Below are 20,686 nucleotides of genomic sequence, written 5' to 3'. Positions count from 1 at the left end.
CAAGACACGTTTTGCTTTGGATAGTTCAGAACTTGCCCACAGACCCACTAGATACAGTGCAACAGAATCTAATAAATATTTTACCAAGATAAATGCACATTTTCTTACATACTGTATATCAACAGCAGGGTACCGATTGATTATTAACAAACAAGACATGTTCGCATTTATATATTAAGCAAAACCATTTTGAATATTCTAATTCTTACCATTACTTCCCCAGTCTGCTGCTCACGCAGAACAAAACTCAAAACGTTTGTGTCAGGGCCTGCAAGCAATCGTAAAAGCAGAGGATGTTCTCCATCAGACAGTTTGCATGTATACACTAAAGAAGGAAAAACACAAAACACAATATTACAAAACAACAACAATTAAGACAAAATGGACTACAGAAATTAAGGAAAAATAGAAGCTAAAGGTTATGTGAGAAGCAACAAAAATTCCTTCCAGGTTTTGATGAAATCAAGCAAGTTTGGAAGAATATACTGGGGCCACAGAAGAAAAAAATTATCCATTTCATGATTAAAGACAAAATTTCAACATTAACCTTTAAATCTCTACTTTAATATCATAGTTTATTTAGTCATTAATGCATAATGTTGTGAATTCCTTATTAAAAAATTGATGATTAATTTACTTGAGTGTCTCAAACCCTGTCATAATTAAAGTAGCATGTTAAATGCACTGTATTTTAAGTGCTCTCTGACCCAGTCATTAATCTCTATGTGCTTCTTAAATGGGCTTCCTCTTGCACAGATAGGAGCCACAGGTAGCGATCACCACACAGAATACATTAAATTCATGATCTTATAGCTCTCTGTTAGAATACAAAGATTTATACTTGATATTTTCATGATGAACGGCATTAGAGCATGTATATTACATTCTGTAGAATTTGTTAACTTTAACTAATTTATATGGTTAACGGTGGCATAGCGGTGGAGCTGCTACCTAACATTAAGCGTTGGGTGTTCCTGCATGAAGTTTGCCTACTTTCTTCATAAGTTTCCTCAGCATACTCTGGTTTCCTTCCAAAGGCATGCTGGTTATTAGACTTGGTAATGCTTAACTGATGGTAGTGTATGTATGATTGACAGGAGCCTGCTCAGTGCCTGTCGCTCTGCCACAGATGTCAAACTGTCCAGCTCCGTGCCTACAATAGAGCCTGCTTATACTACAATGAGCTGGCACCCCCTTCTAGTGATTGTTAGTGCCTTGAGCCAGATGCTTGCTGGGATGGTTGCAACCCTAAATAGATGTATGGAATAATTAAACATGTAAAATGACTGTTCCTTAAAAGTTAAGAACATTCAGTGTTCTAGGTTTATAGCTTTTTTACATTAACATATATGTTTATTGTATGGCGATTGGTTATGTGGAGAAAGAAAATGGATGGATTGGGGTTTGGTAGGTTTGATAGAGACCATAAGGCTACATTTAAGAAAGCCAATCCAGAAGAACCCAACATTTATGTATATTGTTATTTGAATTAAACCAGTGGGATACCTATTAATACATTCAGTCTCTTGAAGCCCTGTCACACCTACCATAAAGGTTCTCTGCCTTGAATGTACAGCATCTTCTGCATTCACCTTTTAGAGATATTGTCGGAATTTAATAGAATTGTTTTAGATTATAAAAAAAAAAAAAAAGCTAACTATAATTCTTACCTTGGTCATCCTTCTGGCGTTTTTTAAATAGAGCAAATTTAGCAGGATTATCAACCACAGTAAATTTACGGAGAAGTGCCTCAATCACTTCTCGAACAGTATTAATGCTGCTGATGTGAAGAATGTTTGCACTGCCCTTTGGCGTGTAGAAGGCAGTTTCAGTGTTGTTGTTACGCTCATGGCTTCCAGATGTTTCCACTGTAATTGGCCTCTTCAGCTCAATGTGGACTTTGATAAATCCAGTGTATGTTGTCCCATTAGGATTCTATTTAAAATGAGAACAACAACAAGGCATTAAAAGTAATTAAAACTACAAATTATAACCAACTTTAATTGTGACCAAGAATGACTGATTAGGAGCTTTAAATTATTATACATACATGGTCCTTACTCAAATATAATTAAACCGCTTCAACAAGAAAATGCTGGGACAAAACAATTCACTATGAATATTGAAAGGTGATTGGTCAGTAAAAAGGAACAGTTTGTGACATGGCAACTCTCATAGTATATAGTCAATTTATAATTAAAATTACACTTAACCAACTGCAGTTTCAGAGTTTGAAGACCAGCTCCACAACCACACAGTCTAGAGACCTTACAAGCTGAAAAGTTACTGCATATCCATGGACTACCAAGTTTTTGTACAGGAATATATTCCTAAATATCCACTGAATATACTACAACAGAAACATTAACATCTGCTTTCAGATATAAACTCCTTGACAGTTTCTTTAATGATGATTAATGGTGAATATCCATGTTGCTGCAAATATTATGAATGGAACTACACATCTATTTTAAAATATAGTAAGCCTACATCACCTAAGGAAATTCTGAACTTTCAATATTTACAAGTATGTAAAAAAACACATTCACATGGAATGGTAAATGTACCTTAGTTCGATTTAAATTATGCAGACTAAATGTAATTTGAAATTTTGCATTATAAATGTTTTTGAAATTTAAAAGGTAATTTTAAGTATAGAAATTAAAAATGTGTATTGCAGCAAATTAATTTTGTTAAAAATAAATAAATTCCACTATTTATCTGTTACTTCAACTACAACTGTATTTGATGCCAGACTAACAAGCTATCTATGGGGGCCGAGAGATTTATAAACATTTACAGTAAATCCTCTAAAACCTGTTTAACATAATAATGGGCAACACATTTATATACAAATGTTTGTTATTGTAATTGCCTAAATCATACTGAATTAATTACACAATGGACATTTTTTAGCAGACCACATTGATACTAGATTGAAAAGCTGATTCTGCTGCCAACTTAATACTGTTAATTTTCCAGCCAATCAATACAACCTAAAAAAAGGTTCAGTCAGTCATCACATGCAATAAAACCATTTCTAAATGCTCAGTTTATATGGAAATCATTATTCAATAATGAGTAAATGAAATGCAGTTTTGAATAACTTCTTGTGGAGAGCTAAAATTTCCAGCTAGGAGATGAGACATTTTCTAAAAAACCTAAAATGGTGTGTTAAGGTTCACTTTCCCACTCACACTATTAAAAGGTCTGTGTGCCCAATAAATTCTAACTACTTTTCTTAGAGAATAATAGAAAAATCAATTCTTTTTTTTTTTCCAAACATTTGATTTTACTTTCATTGCACACCATGTACTATGGTGCATTTACAGTATACAATCCTAAATAAATTAAATTTATATGTACACAAACATTCTTCTAAAAACTTCACTAAAAGGCTAATCTGTAAAGAGTAGTCAATTACTGAGGAGGTCACATGACCACTGTCCTATCTATTTTGTGCACTGACATTGTAAATTGTAAGACTTGTGTTTTAAGCAGTAAGTTTTCATTATATATTCCCATTGCAAGTGATTTTGAGGCAGAAGCGTATTCAAAACAAACCTACCACATTTCATTATTAACATTATGACTAACACTAACTTGACTTGCTGTTGTGGAGTGGAGACATCAATCTCTTTTGTAATTGTAATGTACATTTCTCATTACACAAAGTAACTGTACCCAGAGCTTGAAATTAATTTTTGAAATTTGAGGTGGGGTGAATATTGTCTCTTCCCCCCCTTTAAATTTAACACAGAGAGGAATATTGTTCAGATTCCTGGGTGGAATAAAGTATGTTGTGGGGGAAGGGTTAAAAATTTCACAGTTTAAAAAGCACTGATTAATATTTCAGGCATTTATAATTTTTTTTATGCTTTGATGTTTACGGTAGTTTATGAAATTGTAGATAAAGTTATCAGGCAATCATTCAGATAACTTATGTATGCTATTTTAACCTTAAATAATTCTTTAAATTTTGCATGTAGAGATTTCCATTCGTGTATGGCCAAAAACAGACTTGCTGAGAAAATATCGCATCAGTAATGTAAATCAAGAAGAAGAAAAAAAAATAATTCTACAGCATGTAAAATATGGTAAGTAATTTTTAATCCATACCCTATTGTTCTTCCAAGTATCGTTTTCTACAGCTTTAAGAGAGTTGAGCAGCATAAAGCTTTAATTATGAAAGCCGTTGATTTAAGAAATTGAAATATTTAAAATATAATTAACACATTACCATCTTAGGTGGCATAGTAGTGCAGACTTACTAGTACTGTCACTTTACTGATCCAACATACTAGGTTTAAATCCAGCAACTGAATGCCTGTGTGGAGTTTGCATATTCTCCTTGTGCAGTTCTGCCTTTTTTTTTTTTTTTTTAAAACACAAATTTAAGTAGCAGGTTTGAGAATGACAACTATTTTTAGTTTGCCAGTGAACAGATTTGCTTTGAGTAAACCATTAAACTACTACCAAAACCAAACAACATTTCTGGAAGAACAAAATCTATACATATTAATAAAAGGCAAAGCCCTCACTGACTCACTGACTGACTGACTGACTGACTCATCACTAATTCTCGAACTTCCCGTGTAGGTGGAAGGCTGAAATTTGGCAGGCTCATTCCTTACAGCTTACTTACAAAAGTTAGGCAGGTTTCATTTTGAAATTCTACGCGTAATGGTCATAACTGGAACCTGTTTTTTGTCTATATACTCTAATGGAGGAGGCGGAGTCACGTATCGCATCATCACGCCTCCTACGTAATCACGTGAACTAAAAACAAGGAAGAGATTTACAGCACGAGTCAAACGCGGGAACGAAGGTAAATGACGTTAATTTTTGAGTGTCTTTTAATACTGTGTAAGGATACATATTAACACATGTGCAATTAAACGTGTGCATTTACGGGGTGATTTCTCAGGCTTAAAAGCTCGCCTTTTATCAAACGCAGGAACAAAGGTAAATGACATTCTAAAGTGTCTTTTAATACTGTGTAAGCATACATATTAACACATGTGCAATTAAACGTGTGCATTTACGGGGTGATTTCTCAGGCTTAAAAGCTCGCCTTTTATTAAAAAGGTAAATGATAACTGTTTTCATTCTGAAGGGCACAAACCACGTTAGATTTCAGACGTTAAACGCGCAAAAATGTCGGTACACCAGATAAATAAGCGCAACATATTATCAGTTGTATTGTATGCTTACAATACATATAGAAATGTGTTAATCGTTAACTAATATTATGGGATGGTGTTTTTCAACTCGCGCCTTGACTTAAACGATTGCATTTCTTGGTGGGTTTGCGTAGCTTATTGTCAATATCTTTACACCTCTTTTTAAGACTTAATTTAAAAAGGTTTTCTTCTTAATTAAAATTTAAAAGCAATACTTCACCGCTGCGAAGCCCCTCTAGCGCTGATGTCCGAGGTTCGATTACCGTAAGCGAGTGCAGTGAGTGTGTACGCCTGATAAACCAAGAATAAGGGGGAAAGACGTGTCACGTACTCTGCATTATTTGACAGTAAACTATTTTCAATCATTCTATGATCTGCTTCTCACAACTGAAGGCACCGTGGCTGATGTTACCTCACTTGCTGGCCAACCATAAGCGTTACCTGGTAGGTAACCAGCCACTCACTTCACTCCCTTACGGGAATCAAACCTCGGACGTCAGCACTACAGGCGAAGCCCCTAAAATTGCGCCACGGCGTGTGGTTCGTTTATTTGACAACATGTAGATCGGGGTAATTGCATTCACGGCATTTGTAGTCTGATTCACAATCTGATTGTATGGGTGGTTACCTACCAGGTAACGCTTATAGTTGGCCAACAAGTCAGCTCGAAGTGATCACTCGAGTGAAGGCAGCTTCACAAAAAAACAGATCCTTAACAAACTGTTATTAGTATATTTTCCCTCAATTTAAAAAGGTTTTCTTTTCTTCATAATAAAAATTTAAAAGCGGTACTTCGCCGGTGCGAAGCGCGTGGATTTGACCGACTGACACATACAGACATATTCATGAGTGCAGGTACTTCGGAAAGAAAGCACCGTGTAAACCTAAAGTTTAAATTAAGTTCATAGACCTACAAAAAGTTGCCATTCATTTGAGGCAAGATTGCTTTTCTTCTGTACAACTATACGTTGCATTCTCAAGAGTGTGCTTGCACGGCTTCGGATATATATATATATATGTCTATATATAAATATGTAAGCTTGTAAGTACTGCCTTACTTCTCTTTAAGAAAGGAAGATGTAATGATACTTGATTTAAACGATTCCATGTCTTCCTGGGTTTGCTTAGCTTATTGTCAATATCTTTACACCTTTTTTTTTTTTTTTTTTAAGACTTTTAAGTTAGGGCTTTGCTACAGTATACACCCTACACAAGTTAAGCAAGTAAAAAAAAAAATATATTTCTGTTTTATTTAAACCTTTTAAGTTCGTATGCAAAGCCCCATTTGGCTGTTTTATTTATTTTTTTTTCCTTTCTTCAGTAATATTTAATCTCCTTAAAGAAAAAGAACATATCCATTTTACTTTTTTTGTATCTCTTTAGTAATATTTTAGTGTAAAAGGATAACCAGTATTTAAACCTTTTATGTTACTTTATAAATTTATTTTACACAATGTTGAAAAATTAATAAGAAAGCTACATATTTTGGCAGCTGCTGCTTTAATTTTCAATGAAATGAAAAAACCTCTCCAAGAGAAAACGTCAATGAAGAAGAAACAATTTGCACTATCTAAAAATGAGAAACCCTCATTTATAAAAGTTTGCTGCAGATGACTTAACTGAAAATAAATGAATAGTTCCTATGTGTATAATACATATTTATCTATTTTACTTATGCCTTTATTCCAGCAATTTGCAACATCTGAGGTACAATTTGTTACATTACTTTTGTTTTTTGCAGCACAGGCACCTGAAGTGACTTCCTCAGGGTCACACAGTGGTGTCAGTACCAGGATTTGAACTGACAAGCTCCGGGTTTACTGAAATATTACTGAAGAAAGAAAAAAAACGAAAACGGGCAAATACGGCTATGCATACAGATGTCCATCCATCCATTATCCAACCCGCTATATACTAAATACAGGAGCCAATAAGTAGATATATATATGTGAATGTATGTATGTATATATGTATGTCTATATTTATTTATATCTGTATCTATATCTATATATATATATATATATATATATCTATATCTATATATATATATATCTATATATAAATTTGTATATGTATATATATATGTATATGTGGATGTGTATATGTAGATATGTATATATATGTATATATGTTTATGTATATATATGGTTACATAACCTCTTTAACACACTACTTCTCCGCTGCGAAGCACGGGTATTTTGCTATATATATATGACAGCAACACTCATAACAATGACAACACAATTACATATACATATATGTAGATATGTATATATATATATGTGTCAATCTATGTATGTCTAGATATATATATATCTCTCTTTATAATCATTTATATCCTTCTTTATATTGTCCTTGAGCTCCTTTATGTCTTGAGTGGTGGCCATTGCAGTGATCATCACCTTCACCTCGGACAGATCATTTTGGTCTTCCCCGAACGCTGTGGGTGAAGTAGCATGCCCAGCGGAAGTTAAGGCCATTTTCAGTTTCACTGAGCCTTCTGGAATTGGCGAATTATCCCAGCCCGAATCACTTGTACATTCACTCCCGGCAGGGGATGATGCAGCAGTGTCAACAAGTCCCAGGAAACCTGTGCTTTCGCCTATCTGTTCCAGGTCAGTCTCTGGCAGGCTGTACCTTGAGCTTGAACTGGACATCCGTTTAGATTTGGATGAAGCTTTAGCTGTCTTCCATTTCTTTCCGAGTCTTTTTTTATGTGCCACTCATGCTTATATATGCTTGCATATACTGTAATTGAACCCCCCCCCCCCGGTTGATTAAATACAGGATATCTCAGATTTAGTAAAAGAAAAAAAATCGAAAAAAAAAAAAAACACTGCTCTCTTGTAACGAGCACTTCCACAAATGTCCATCAGTCCAAGCATCCATCCAGTTTGCATGTAATTCAATGACTCAGGGTGAGGGACCTTGCACGCATCCAAGGTCAAGCATACAGGAATGTGGGAGGCCTGGAAGCACTAATACAGATACTGCAAGTAAACATCAAGGCAAGACTCCGATGAAGTGCCTGTTTGGCTGGTCTACATTGACGATGGCACAAGTTGCTCCATTTGTTAATATCAATCTACAAAGTTAGTGTTTCAATGCTTTGAAGGACAAGGGACATCTCCCTATTAATACGATATGTACCATGTTAAGAGAGATGAGCAAATCACCAAAACACACAGTGAGAACAAAAAAAAAAAAAAACGGCATTGCTAAATATAAACTTAAAAACACTGAATAAGTGTCATTCATTTGGCTTTTGGAGGTGCAAAAAACAAAAAAACAAACAAAAAAAAAATACAGTACACTGTTTATATGATGTTTGAGTTTTTATATTTAGTATGATTTTAAGCAGTATTTTATATAGAAATATAGATTGAGAATGATGAAAAGTTCATTTTTACAACTGCTGAAACTTCTGCATGTTCTCAGTTTAGCTAGCGACAATACAACTACCTGCAGAAAAAGTTCATGGGACCACCAAATGGTTATTTAAAAAATGATGGACTTGCTAGTATGAATTTAATTTAAAAAAAAAAAAAAAAAAGTATAGAAAAGGTTGCACCAAAATACATCTAAAAGGTATAATGTAGGTAATAAACATCTGGCTAGTGTACAGCGACTCCAAGTTTTCGAAGTATTCCTTTGTTACATTATAAGGTTCAAAGATGAAATTTCAAAAGGTAAAAAGATAATGATGTGGACAAGTTTTGTATGTGGCTACAAGGTCAAAAGTTTTAAAACACCCTCATTTTTCCAGTTTCTTTTGAAAACTAAGCAGTTCAATTTCAAATGCAGCAAATTAGTAATAATAATAAGTAGTTTCACTTTTTTTTGGCTAATACCTTTTTATGCAAGATGACCGACAACATTTGAAACATACAATTGGTTAGATTTCTTTTGTATATTTCCAGTTGGAGCACAGGCAGGTGAAGATGACTCATGGTCACACAGCATCAGTATTTGAACAAACAACCTGTTGAAGTCCAAAATATTTCAATGTTCAGAGTGTTACACGAAAAGACCTTTTTCAAGGATTAGTTTTTAATCGTTAACAACTTACAGCTTTTCTGAAGCAATGGAATTTATTACCGAATTTATTATTTCACAATACTAATATCATGTGGCTGTCCGTCCTTGATAATTTCAAAATTGCTGCATTTCAAATGCCCATGTTGTTATAACTATGAAGTTCCATTCAGAAAATGTAATTGACAATATAATTCTTAGCTTTTATAATAAAAGAACCCCTATTACCAAAACATGAAATGTCACTGAACATTGGTACCCGGGAATGAATCACCATCTATCCCTTCCAGTTCACAATTGACTTTATTTGCATATCCTTTAAGCCTTGAGAAATCCTTTATTGTCACTGCTATCAACATTACTGAACAGCATTTCTCAGATATGAATTGCTGTGGCTCCAGCAGACAGACATACCATAAAATCAATGAAAAAAAATGTAACATTTTTAATCACTCACTTAATTTCACTACACCTGATAAAGAAAAAAAAATAGATGACAACAAGCTCACTTGAAATGGCATGCAAATAAGTGTTCACGAAGTAGACAGCCAGCAAGAACTTGATGTGGAGAAGGGAGAACATGATCTGGCACATAATGGATGGAGCGAGTCATGAGCGAAGAGCACAGTACTGAACAGTGTCTCTCTCTCGCAAAGTTTTCATAGACACAGCAGACCCGACAATGATTGTATATGGGAAAATATATGTTGGGCTTTCTTTGTGAAAATGGAAGCACCAATGCAACATGGTACTTGACCATAAGTTAGCTTCCTTTTTTTTTTTTTCTTTTTTTATTGATGGGAGGTTTGGCGGCTGGGGAAAAAAAAAAAAAAAAAAAAAAATTTCAGTAAAGCTATCCTGAACTACTGGAATACTGGTTCATGTAGAGAAAGTTACATGCACACACAATTACATGTTGAATCATATACACAGTCTGATGGCAGATGTGTACAAATGCAAAGTAAACCAACTGTTCATTCTTATATTTGCACACATGGACGGTCTGCTGTGTATGTGCAAACACTGCAAGCAAGCTGCATTCACTCACCTACTGCTCCATCCATAATATGCCATCTCATGTGTTCCCCATGTAAAATTGATGCTGGATGTGTACTTTGTATACTGTCAGCTCTGCTGCTTTACCAGACACTTGGAACATTTTGCCAAACTGCATCTAGTGTTAAAATTACCCATTGAGAAGTAGTTGTACCTGATGAAATATTGAGACCTTTTTTTTTTTTTTTTTGCAGTGAAAGTCAAATTTTGGATAGCTGCCAAGGTAAATAAAATATATACTACGAAGACTGTGACTGGTGATGTAATTGGTGAACCTTTCACAGGCAATGTGAGAAAAGCCACCGCTGACAATTTTTTCATCACTTTGCATGGCAAATAAGATACTTGCCCAAAAGACAAGGCTGCTCCATACTGAACTGTAAACAAAATGAGATGGGAGCTCTCAGGAATAGGTGAAACAAATAATGTACATGTCAGTTATAAAATAAGTAGAGTTTTTCCTATATTTTCTTAGTAATTTCTTCTGTCTCAAGCAGAATGTTTGTACAGAATGTGAGAGAGAGTGTACACAAGTAGAAAATGGACAGTAGTCAAAAACTGCTTATAGGTTCAAGACCTAAACTCAAGACAAATTCAGTCAGGATTGCCACAAAAGACTCGGGTTTTTATTAAGAAAACATTTTTTGTTTGTGCTTGAATTAATTTAGACTTAATAATAATGACCCGTTAATTTTTAACCTATTCATCCTACGTTAAAGGAACAATAACCCTCCATAGACAGAAAAAATCCCTATCTGCAAAACTTTAGCACAATTTATTTGAAAGTAAAATAAGAAAACCCACCAAGGTCATTCTGAAATTGTCACTGACTGCAGAGTTGTAGAATTCAAGCTTGTGCTGCAGATCATCTTTGCTTAAATAGGAGGTTTCTCTTTCCTTTTCATTCTGTTTAAAAATGTAAAAATAACATTATTTACTAAAATGACAGTATTGACTTAACTTTTTAATAAAATCTTATGTGCATCTACACAGTTTTACTTGGCACTTCATCACTAGAAGTGTTTAGGTACAAATATACATTTAAAAATATCATGTTTTTCAATTTCACTAAAGTCACCAATTAAGGCTGTCTCTTGTTCTTGCATCCAAAGGAAAAAAGAATTTACCAAGCCTGAAACTTAACAAAAAAGACCAGGAGTCACTCATATACACTAATATGGTGAATGCACTGTATCTATAAATAAATGTATTTATGTTTTTAATTACTTCAAACCTGGCTTCTAAAGTGCGAATTTTATCTGTCAACTACTTGGACTATAAAACAAGTTTTTAGATTCTGTCTTCACCAGTGTGAACAGAAGGAAATGACTATGCCTTCTTGCTCATCAAACACAGATACTGAATTTGAAAATGTTTTTCATATCCATATGACTTATAAAATACTTGAACTTACATAATTAAAAGGGATTTGTCTCCAGAAATAAATTTGTCATATCTTAGAAATCAAAAATTGTGTTGCTTCTAAGTATTCAGATCTACAAATTAAAAGGAACGTTCAGTTTTTTTTCAGTCCAGTATAATTATTTTACATATTGTGTGAAAATGCTCCACTGTAGAATGCAATATTAAAAATAAATCATTCTTACATATTGTAATGGAGGTAATGGTCCTAATTTGGAGAAAAAAAAAGCATTAATACTTACCGAGTACATCCCCTTTGAAGTAGCAAAGGCTTCAATTCAAGAAAACACATTTGAGGCATACTTGTGAGAACAAGAAAACTAAAAACACCACAGATTTTTGGTATAATCGTCATGAGGTTGGGATAAATTTCTTCCTCGTTTGCCTGTTCAGAGTGGGCATTGTGATTGGAGTTATGACACACGCACACCCATCTCCCTCCTCAATCCTGCCCCATTCATTGCCCACCCCCAACAAAAAAAAAACCACGCACAATTTGCTGTAGCAGAGGATATGGTTAATAAGACTGAGGACAATGATTGAGTGAGTAAACTTGCTTACACATTTTATACCAATAAATCATTAAATACATGGGGAGAATACTCAAACTCCATGCAGAACCACTGACATTGAAGCAGGAATGACAAGATGATTAAAGGAGGCTTCTGAGTGGCGAATCCTAGCAAGAGCCCTACATGTGCTTATAGCATACAATACACTGGAGACAATCCAGAAAGCTGCAGCGCAGTGAATATAGGCTGTACAGTATACAGGGTTTTGTGGGTTTACTCTCTTATCCTTCATGTTCCTTCATGTAATAATAGTTCACATTACAAGAAATGAAAACACCTAAAAGTTATGCTTAAAAAAAGTGTCAAAATACTTAGTTTCAAAAGGAAAAAAAAAAAGGTTGTTACCCTTAAAAAAAAAAAAAAGAAAAAAAAAAAAAAATTCACAAAATTAAAAAACGCAGGTACTGTACAGTCTACTCACTCCTACACTCTTATGTTAAGATTAATGATTAACAATTGAAAAAAGAAGACTATAAAAGAACTAGCCATGTGCACCCAACTACGTTGCGCGTGTTAAAATTGTCTGTGAAGGGCTCCCTGTTTAAACGCGGCTGCCAGTCGTGAACTGGGCCCTTCGTCGCACAGCATTATGATTTTTTATATGGGAAACAAAATTAGAAAACAAAACCCTTGGACATTGATTCAATAGGAACGGCCTACTTGGAATCACTGTCCGAATAATAATTATGTGGTGGTGGAGGAGCATTTCTGCTTCTCTCTGTTCAGAGTCCGTCTCGTTTTCATGACGCTGTCGTTTCCTGTCACGATCTCTTCTCAACCTTTCTCCAATCTCGCAGGTTGCTTTGTGGCAATCCAAAGAGTATGGAAGAACCAATGCTTCTTTCTTGAACTCCAAATGCCGACTGATGGAAAATCACAGAAGTGTGCCTGACTTATATACTCTGACTGCCGACTCCAAGAAGTGGGTGAACATTCGATTTGGACGAAGTGCTGCCAACGACGGTCGATAGAAACACAAAAAAACCACAGTCTCGACAAAGAAGCAGTTGTCGATGCCAGATCTAAACACAAAGCACAGTGTCGACGCCAGATCTAAACACAAAGAGTGCTATCGACAGTGTTTGTAAACAAAATTAACAACCAAGGTGTTGTGTATTCAGCCAGTACAAACAGCACATAGTCTCCTTTAGTTCAATCCTCTTTAATCACCACACTCCAACGATCCTCCCCCTCACTTCCTCTCCTCCTCCATCACTACTGCCCTCTACTGAACACAGCAGGAACACCACACAAGGCAGTGAATTTGCGGACAAACAAAGATCAAGATCCAAATGAAGATTATATATAAAGATGTACACTGGTTCCATTTAGTTAGTTTACCCCTACAAACAACTTAACACTTCTTGCAGAGCATCTATGAAATTCGGTCAGATTTTCTCATCACTACACCTCCTGTTACATTAAAAGTGCAGCCTAACATAAAAGCCTTCAGACACAGCAAGAAAGATTTTTGTTCCCAGGATCAAACAAAAACTATACTTCACTAACTTATGTTGGTGAAGTGGATGGTCATGAATTTTAATTTTACTGCCATGTATTTGATTATTAAGCGTATTGATATATATCAGTGCAGTGTAACGTATCATTTCTAAATTTGAAAATTTTAATTAAGGTGAAACTTTAGCGACACTCACTCTAAAGTTTTCCATTTTTTATGTGGAGAACTAAAGTTGCATTAGACTGTTTTGTGCATGTAAGTTTGCACTGAGCCTTTTTGTAGCTAGGACAACTTCTGTATTATATGCTGAAGTACACAGTTTCAAATCACTCTTCATGCCTCCCTCCCCCTCTCTCTTTAGAATGGCCATAAACATGTCCATTAGGCAAAGGAGAAAGTTCCTGAAAATAGTTTGTTCATGGATGTAGTTCACATAAACCATTGGTAGCATATATAGGCTGTAGCCTTTCACAGTCTAGTAATTGCACTTTCATATCAAAAATTCAAATTTGACTAATTGTGCAGGCTTATCTGCATTTGCTATAAACAGACATTAAAAATAAATTACGTTAAAACAGCTGTATAAAAGAAAACAGTGCAAGGCTCAACATCATAGTACCCTACCAATGGGTACGAGGCCTTAATACTTGAGTAAACATGAACCTAGAGAAGAGAAATTAGATTTAACCTTTTTTCAAGTCTTCATTAAATACTGTCAATTTACGTTATTCTTAAAGAAATGATTTTTATGGTACTGCATATAATTTTTTAAAAGAATTGCTTACACTTGTCATACTGTATATACCTTCTTTGCACTCCCGATTGGCCATGTGACTTTGCTTGCATAATTATAGTATTTTATAGTTTATACTAACCTTGTGTTTAAAGGTACTTGCTTTTATTTAGCGAATTACAGAATGATTTGTTACGATTACCAAAGTCCAAAATTTTCAGAAATAGCCTGCATATTTTTGTCTTACTTTCCACCAAGTTTAGAATGCTGTACATACATACTATATATGTCATCAATAACGCAGAATTACACACAAACCACATTTGTTACAGCAATTATTTCCATGTATACAACAAGAGCTGTGACCCAAAGACGATTTAAGGGCCCAAAAGGACGAAGGGTGGTCAATTAAATTACCAAAAAAAAAAAAAAAAAAGAAGCAAACTAAGCTAAAGAATACATATGCTAATGCATTAATGAAGACCTCTTCCTTGCTAATTTAATCTTAGATCCTGCTATTAGAAGTGCTAGGACACGTGGGTACGGTGTATTTTCAATCACACAGATCCATTTTGTATTTATCAAAAGACAGAACAGCTACCATTTTCAGGATAATGACTTGCTGCTCTTTTAAGTAAGTTCCAATTTTGACATGACCGATGGCAGTAAAAATTTGACACTAGACAAGAAAGTGGTGGAGATAGCTGGGGTCAGATAAAAAAAACAAACATTTCTGTATGCTTTTTTTGATCCTCATTTTATGCATACACAAGCCCCACACAAAAACTGGGCGAACTTGCATATTATCTATGGCTGACCCATCCGTATGCAACATTTCAAAGAAACTTAGAAATGACAGGACCCTTGATCAACTAGGTAAAATGCAGAGAAACAAGCTAAATGACTCCTCATGTGAATAATTCATATCACTGAGCTGTAATTATAACGGGGCATAATGTGCCAAACACATTAAACTTCAGGAGAGAGAGAGAGACTTTATTAATCCCAGGGGGAAATTCACATACTCCAGCAGCAAAAAATATTAAAGAGTAATAAAAAATGCAGGTAAAAAACAGACAATAACTTGAATAACGTTCAACGTTTACCCCCTCTGGTGGAATTGAAGAGTCGCATAGTTTGGGGGAGGAATGATCTTCTCAGTCTGTCAGTGGAGCAGGACAGTGATGTGCGGTCTCTATTTTAGAGGGCTGCCTATTTGCAGAGGAACTTTTTTGGTTTTTCATTTATTTATATTGGCTACCCGCTGTCATTTCTGAGAGAACTGGCAAAAAGGTCAGGAATATCTCAGCCAAGCTTCAGTCCATCATGCCTGCTGTGCTAGAATCTATTAACTAACCAAAGACATACACCCATAACATACAACATTCAGTTTTCATATGGTATGGGTGTACATACATGAAACATAACCAGCTTTATCCAACATAAAAAGGCAATTTGCAACAGTATCCTGTTCTCCCAAAGTAATCATAGCAATTTACTGCACTTAAAAAGTGTCATTTTCTATAGATGCTTTTATTGCAATTTGTTAACCGTAAGCAGTTACATTCCATTAAACAAGTTATCTGAAGCCAAGAACAGACTGACAAATGTTGTGGCTCGGTGGCCTAGGTTAATCCAGGAATTATTTATTTTGAGGCAAAATAGCTTTGGCAGATGTAAAGGTACGGTTCATAATGGCTGTCTTGTTGGCAAAGTAACTGGCTGAACTAAGTTTTTCATTAAGGCCTATACTATTCATTGTAACAGCAATCATGCCATTATACAGTATTTGCCAGTGATAATGGCTACTTAGACACTGGCGCCTTATGCCTTTTCCCAACCCCACACTTTACTGTTGTGCTAAGAGCACTATGAAATCCGACTGCAGGGCAGGGAAATTATGCAGAATTTGTGATTGTATATGTACGAGGATGATAGGCATAGTCCATATGTTTTTTTTCAGAATGGCATCCGAGTGGAGTCTGAGGCATGTACAAGTAAGCACATCTGTAAGAGAAAGATTAATTATAAGGGTAAAAATTATGTAGAAATTTGAACGCACTTTGTTTTCCGGTTTTTTGGCGTACGCCCATTTTTTTTTTGCTTGAATCCATGCAAAGCTTTATAAACTAGACCCATGTGTATGCAGAAGGTCTTTAAGAAGGGTTTATTTTTCTTGGTGTACCATCCTCAGTAATTAAAATATTTTGAATATCACCAGTTTGTTTTGGTCTAACTAATTTTAACTTTTTTTTTTAATGTATAAATGGTAGTGTGTTCAATATGGACTAAAAATTGTAAAAAAAAGTTCAGAACTTGAATTTCACATGTACCCAAGAGGATTTCATGCTGGGGTAAAAATAAATAGGGGTGCATTTTGATCACTTTGGGAGATGTGTGTAGGGTTTAAACACAAATCAGTGCGTTTACATTTGTTAATAACCCGGTTATTCACAGAAACAATTTCAGAAATGCCATGTGATTGCTCTTTGAGAAACAGGTTAACAGATATATAGATTTCTCCATAAGTAACTCTGTTATGTGGTCTTGAAACTCTTAACCGGGTTCCGGTTGAGTTTGTAGTTTGCACATGTCTGGTACAGTCTATCAGCCTGTGCATGTGTTAGCTTCACACGTTTTCAGCAGCCACTGGTGGAAAACAGTGGATGCGTCCTCAAAGAAATTTCCTGAAGCAAAATACATGGATAATGTCATTATTTCACATGAATGTTGAAATCTGTCCCAGTACTTCAGAAATTGGGAAAAATTTACGCTGATGAACTGAGTGTTATACTCCACAGCAAAAGCTCAGGTGCAGTGTTGGTGGTGTCTTAGAGAGAAGTCTATTCAGAAGAAAATACTCATCTGCACAGACACTTGCATGGTAGGCCGAGAATTGCAGTCTGGTTAAACAACTCTGCTGCGGTGCACAAGTGCCTCCAGGAGGCTGCAGAACACACCATCCTCACTGTAAAGAACTTCTGCCTGACCCGTAAGTGCTTCTAGTGTGTAGTGGGGCTTTCCCTCTGTCTTTCACTCTGCCTCTGTCCACCTTTGTTCATGCTTACCACTTTCAAAGTATTTTTCAGAGACCACGGTGTCAAAGGTCACATATTACACAAATCCTACTGTCATCATATGGGAAATTACAGAATCAAGGACGTAAAAGCATATGAAGAACAAAATACTTTCAAAATAAAATGAAAAAAGATATACTAAGAAAGCAGCTGTAATCTTCACAAAATCTACTTGTGGCCAAGAATTTGAACAACCAAATAACGTACTGCCAAAATGTCTATGTATATAAACAAAGTCTATATACAAAACTGGTCAACACTGAACATAAAATTCTCCATGGAAAACAAAGGCAAGTAGATATTAAAGCAAAATAAAACAGCAAAGTTCACATAAAGAATTCATGTAAGAGAGATTCTATATAATCTAGTAATTACACAGATGATACCTATCGGCTTGCTTTTGTTTTCTTGGAGTATCAAAATAATATAGTTTATATGTATATGTGCAAATACGAACAATTAAATATACATGTATAATGAAGAAACCCACCAACATACAAAATAAAAAAAATATATAGAAAAAAAGATATATATGAATAAAAAAAAAAAAAAAAAAAAAAAAAAATGCAGCTCCAGGACACACGCAGAAGGTGACTTTGTATTATGACCGTTGTTGCCACTGATTAGCCGCCCATAATGGCAGAAATTACTGCTTATAGGGAGTTCAGTTACTAACCTGCTCTGTTTTCCTACCACACAGCTGCATGCACATACAGTGCATCGGGAAAGTATTCACAGCGCATCACTTTTTCCACATTTTGTTATGTTCCAGCCTTATTCCAAAATGGATTAAAATTCATTTTTTTCCCCTCAGAATTCTACACACAACACCCCATAATGACAATGTGAAAAAAGTTTGAGATTTTTGCAAATTTATTAAAAATAAAAAAATTGAGAAAGCACATGTACATAAGTATCCACAGCCTTTGCCATGAAGCTCAAAATTGAGCTCAGGTGCCATCCTGTTTCCCCTGATCATCCTTAAGATGTTTCTGCAGCTTAATTGGAGTCCACCTGTGGTAAATTCAGTTAATTAGACATGACTTGGAAAGGCACACTCCTGTCTATATAAGGTCCCACAGTTGACAGTTTATGTCAGAGCACAAACCAAGCATGAAGTCAAAGGAATTGTCTGTAGACCTCTGAGACAGGATTGTCTCGAGGCACAAATCTGGGGAAGGTTACAGAAAAATTTCTGGTGCTTTGAAGGTCCCAATGAGCACAGTGGCCTCCATCATCCCTAAGTGGAAGAAGTTTGAAACCACTAGGACTCTTCCTAGAGCTGGCCGGCCATCGAAACTGAGCGATCCGGGGAGAAGGGCCTTGGTCAGGGAGGTGACCAAGAACCCAATGGTCACTGTCAGAGCTCCAGAGGTCCTCTGTGGAGAGAGGAGAACCTTCCAGAAGAACAACCATCTCTGCAGCAATCCATCAATCAGGCCTGTATGGTAGAGTGGACAGACGGAAGCCACTCCTTAGTAAAAAGCACATGGCAGCCTGCCTGGAGTTTGCCAAAAGGCACCTGAAGGACTCTCGGACCATGAGAAAGAAAATTCTCTGGTCTGATGAGACAAAGATTGAACGCTTTGGTGTGAATGCCAGGCGTCACATTTGGAGGAAACCAGGCACCGCTCATCACCAGGCCAATACCATCCCTACAGTGAAGCATGGTGGTGGCAGCATCATGCTGTGGGGATGTTTTTCAGGAACTGGGAGACTAGGCAGGATAAAGGGAAAGATGACTGCAGCAATGTACAGAGACATCCTGGATGAAAACCTGCTCCAGAGTGCTCTTGACCTCAGACTGGGGCGACGGTTCATCTTTCAGCAGGACAACGACCCTAAGCACACAGCCAAGATATCAAAGGAGTTGCTTCAGGACAACTCTGTGAATGTCCTTGAGTGGCCAAGCCAGAGCCCAGACTTGAATCCGATTGAACATCTCTGGAGAGATCTTAAAATGGCTGTGCACCGACGCTTCCCATTCAATGTGATGGAGCTTGAGAGGTGCTGCAAAGAGGAATGGGCGAAACTGGCCAAGGATAGGTGTGCCAAGCTTGTGGCATCACATTCAAAAAGTCTTGAGGCTGTAATTGCTGCCAAAGGTGCATCGACAAAGTATTGAGCAAAGGCTGTGAATACTTATGTACATGTGATTTCTCAGTTTTTTAATTTTTAAACTTTTTAAGTAAACTTTTTTCACATTGTCATTATGGGGTGTTGTGTGTAGAATTCTGAGGAAAAAAATGAATTTAATCCATTTTGGAATAAGGCTGTAACATAACAAAATGTGGAAAAAGTGATGCGCTGTGAATACTTTCCGGATGCACTGTATGCTCTTTCTTTGAGCTATTTTTAAAAAAAAAAAAAAAAACAGTAGACCTATGGCAAAGAAACACGGCTGCCCATCAGAAACTCCCTCCTCAACAGTATTTCAATGAGAAACAAACTCTTTTACCCGTCATTTGAGTGACCAGCTTTAGGCTTACCGCATAACATGCTTCTCGCACAAGGTTTAGAACATTTAGAAGTTCAAGCCCCGACCAACCTAATGGCTCTCTCCCATGTCCTCTCTTCCCCGACTGTACCTGCCCCAATCACTACTTCCGAGCTGCTGAACTGGTTTGATGAAGACGACTTTGTATTCTTTGAACCAGGAGAGGGGAGTTGTACCTCGACTTTTGCCATTTGCAAGTCGTGTACTTTCCGGGGGGTTTGGGAGAACTAAATGAGAAATTCACTATTGTGAAACTCGTTTGAAGTCTGGGATATGACCATGTTTAAAATTAAACCTCAAAATCCATTGCCATTGCATTTCAAGGAATGAATCCTCCTTAGGGCATTGCAATTCTACAAAATAAAAATGTCTATTGAAATAAATTTGGATATCTTAGTGGGAGGGGGGAAAAGGAATAAAGTAACAATCAGTAATTAAAACTGAAATATCATTTACTGATGACGAGAAAATATTTTGAAAGAATTTCATACAGAAGTAGTGCAACAGGATTAGATTCTAAAGTGATGGAGTCAACTGCATTTAAAAGGAAATTAGAGTGCTCTTCCAGGTTTTATTCAAAGGCAGTATTAGAATTTTGGATGCAGCTACTGGTCTCTGGCGACTCCTCCTATGAAGTCAGTAGATGGATTGG

General features: G+C 36.0%; 1 protein-coding gene across 4 annotated transcripts in view; it reads right to left on the bottom strand.

Annotated features, from left to right (window-relative positions):
* The window catches only part of rassf3 (Ras association domain family member 3), a 162,495-nt gene that overhangs the window by 7,968 nt on the left and 133,841 nt on the right, over nt 1-20,686 (bottom strand). For all 4 annotated transcript variants that reach the window (XM_028792515.2, XM_051920614.1, XM_028792516.2 and 1 more), the window contains 3 exons: nt 11,079-11,180; nt 1,671-1,935; nt 210-325 (listed from right to left, as the gene is read on the bottom strand). In XM_028792515.2, the coding sequence (XP_028648348.1) occupies nt 210-325; nt 1,671-1,935; nt 11,079-11,180 (483 nt within the window). The remainder of the gene's footprint in view (nt 1-209; nt 326-1,670; nt 1,936-11,078; nt 11,181-20,686) is intronic.

Source organism: Erpetoichthys calabaricus, chromosome 1 (assembly GCF_900747795.2).
Source record: "Erpetoichthys calabaricus chromosome 1, fErpCal1.3, whole genome shotgun sequence".
Lineage (NCBI taxonomy): Eukaryota > Metazoa > Chordata > Cladistia > Polypteriformes > Polypteridae > Erpetoichthys > Erpetoichthys calabaricus.
The sequence above is the reverse complement of the archived record's forward strand: the minus strand, read 5'-3'. Positions and strand labels throughout refer to the sequence as shown.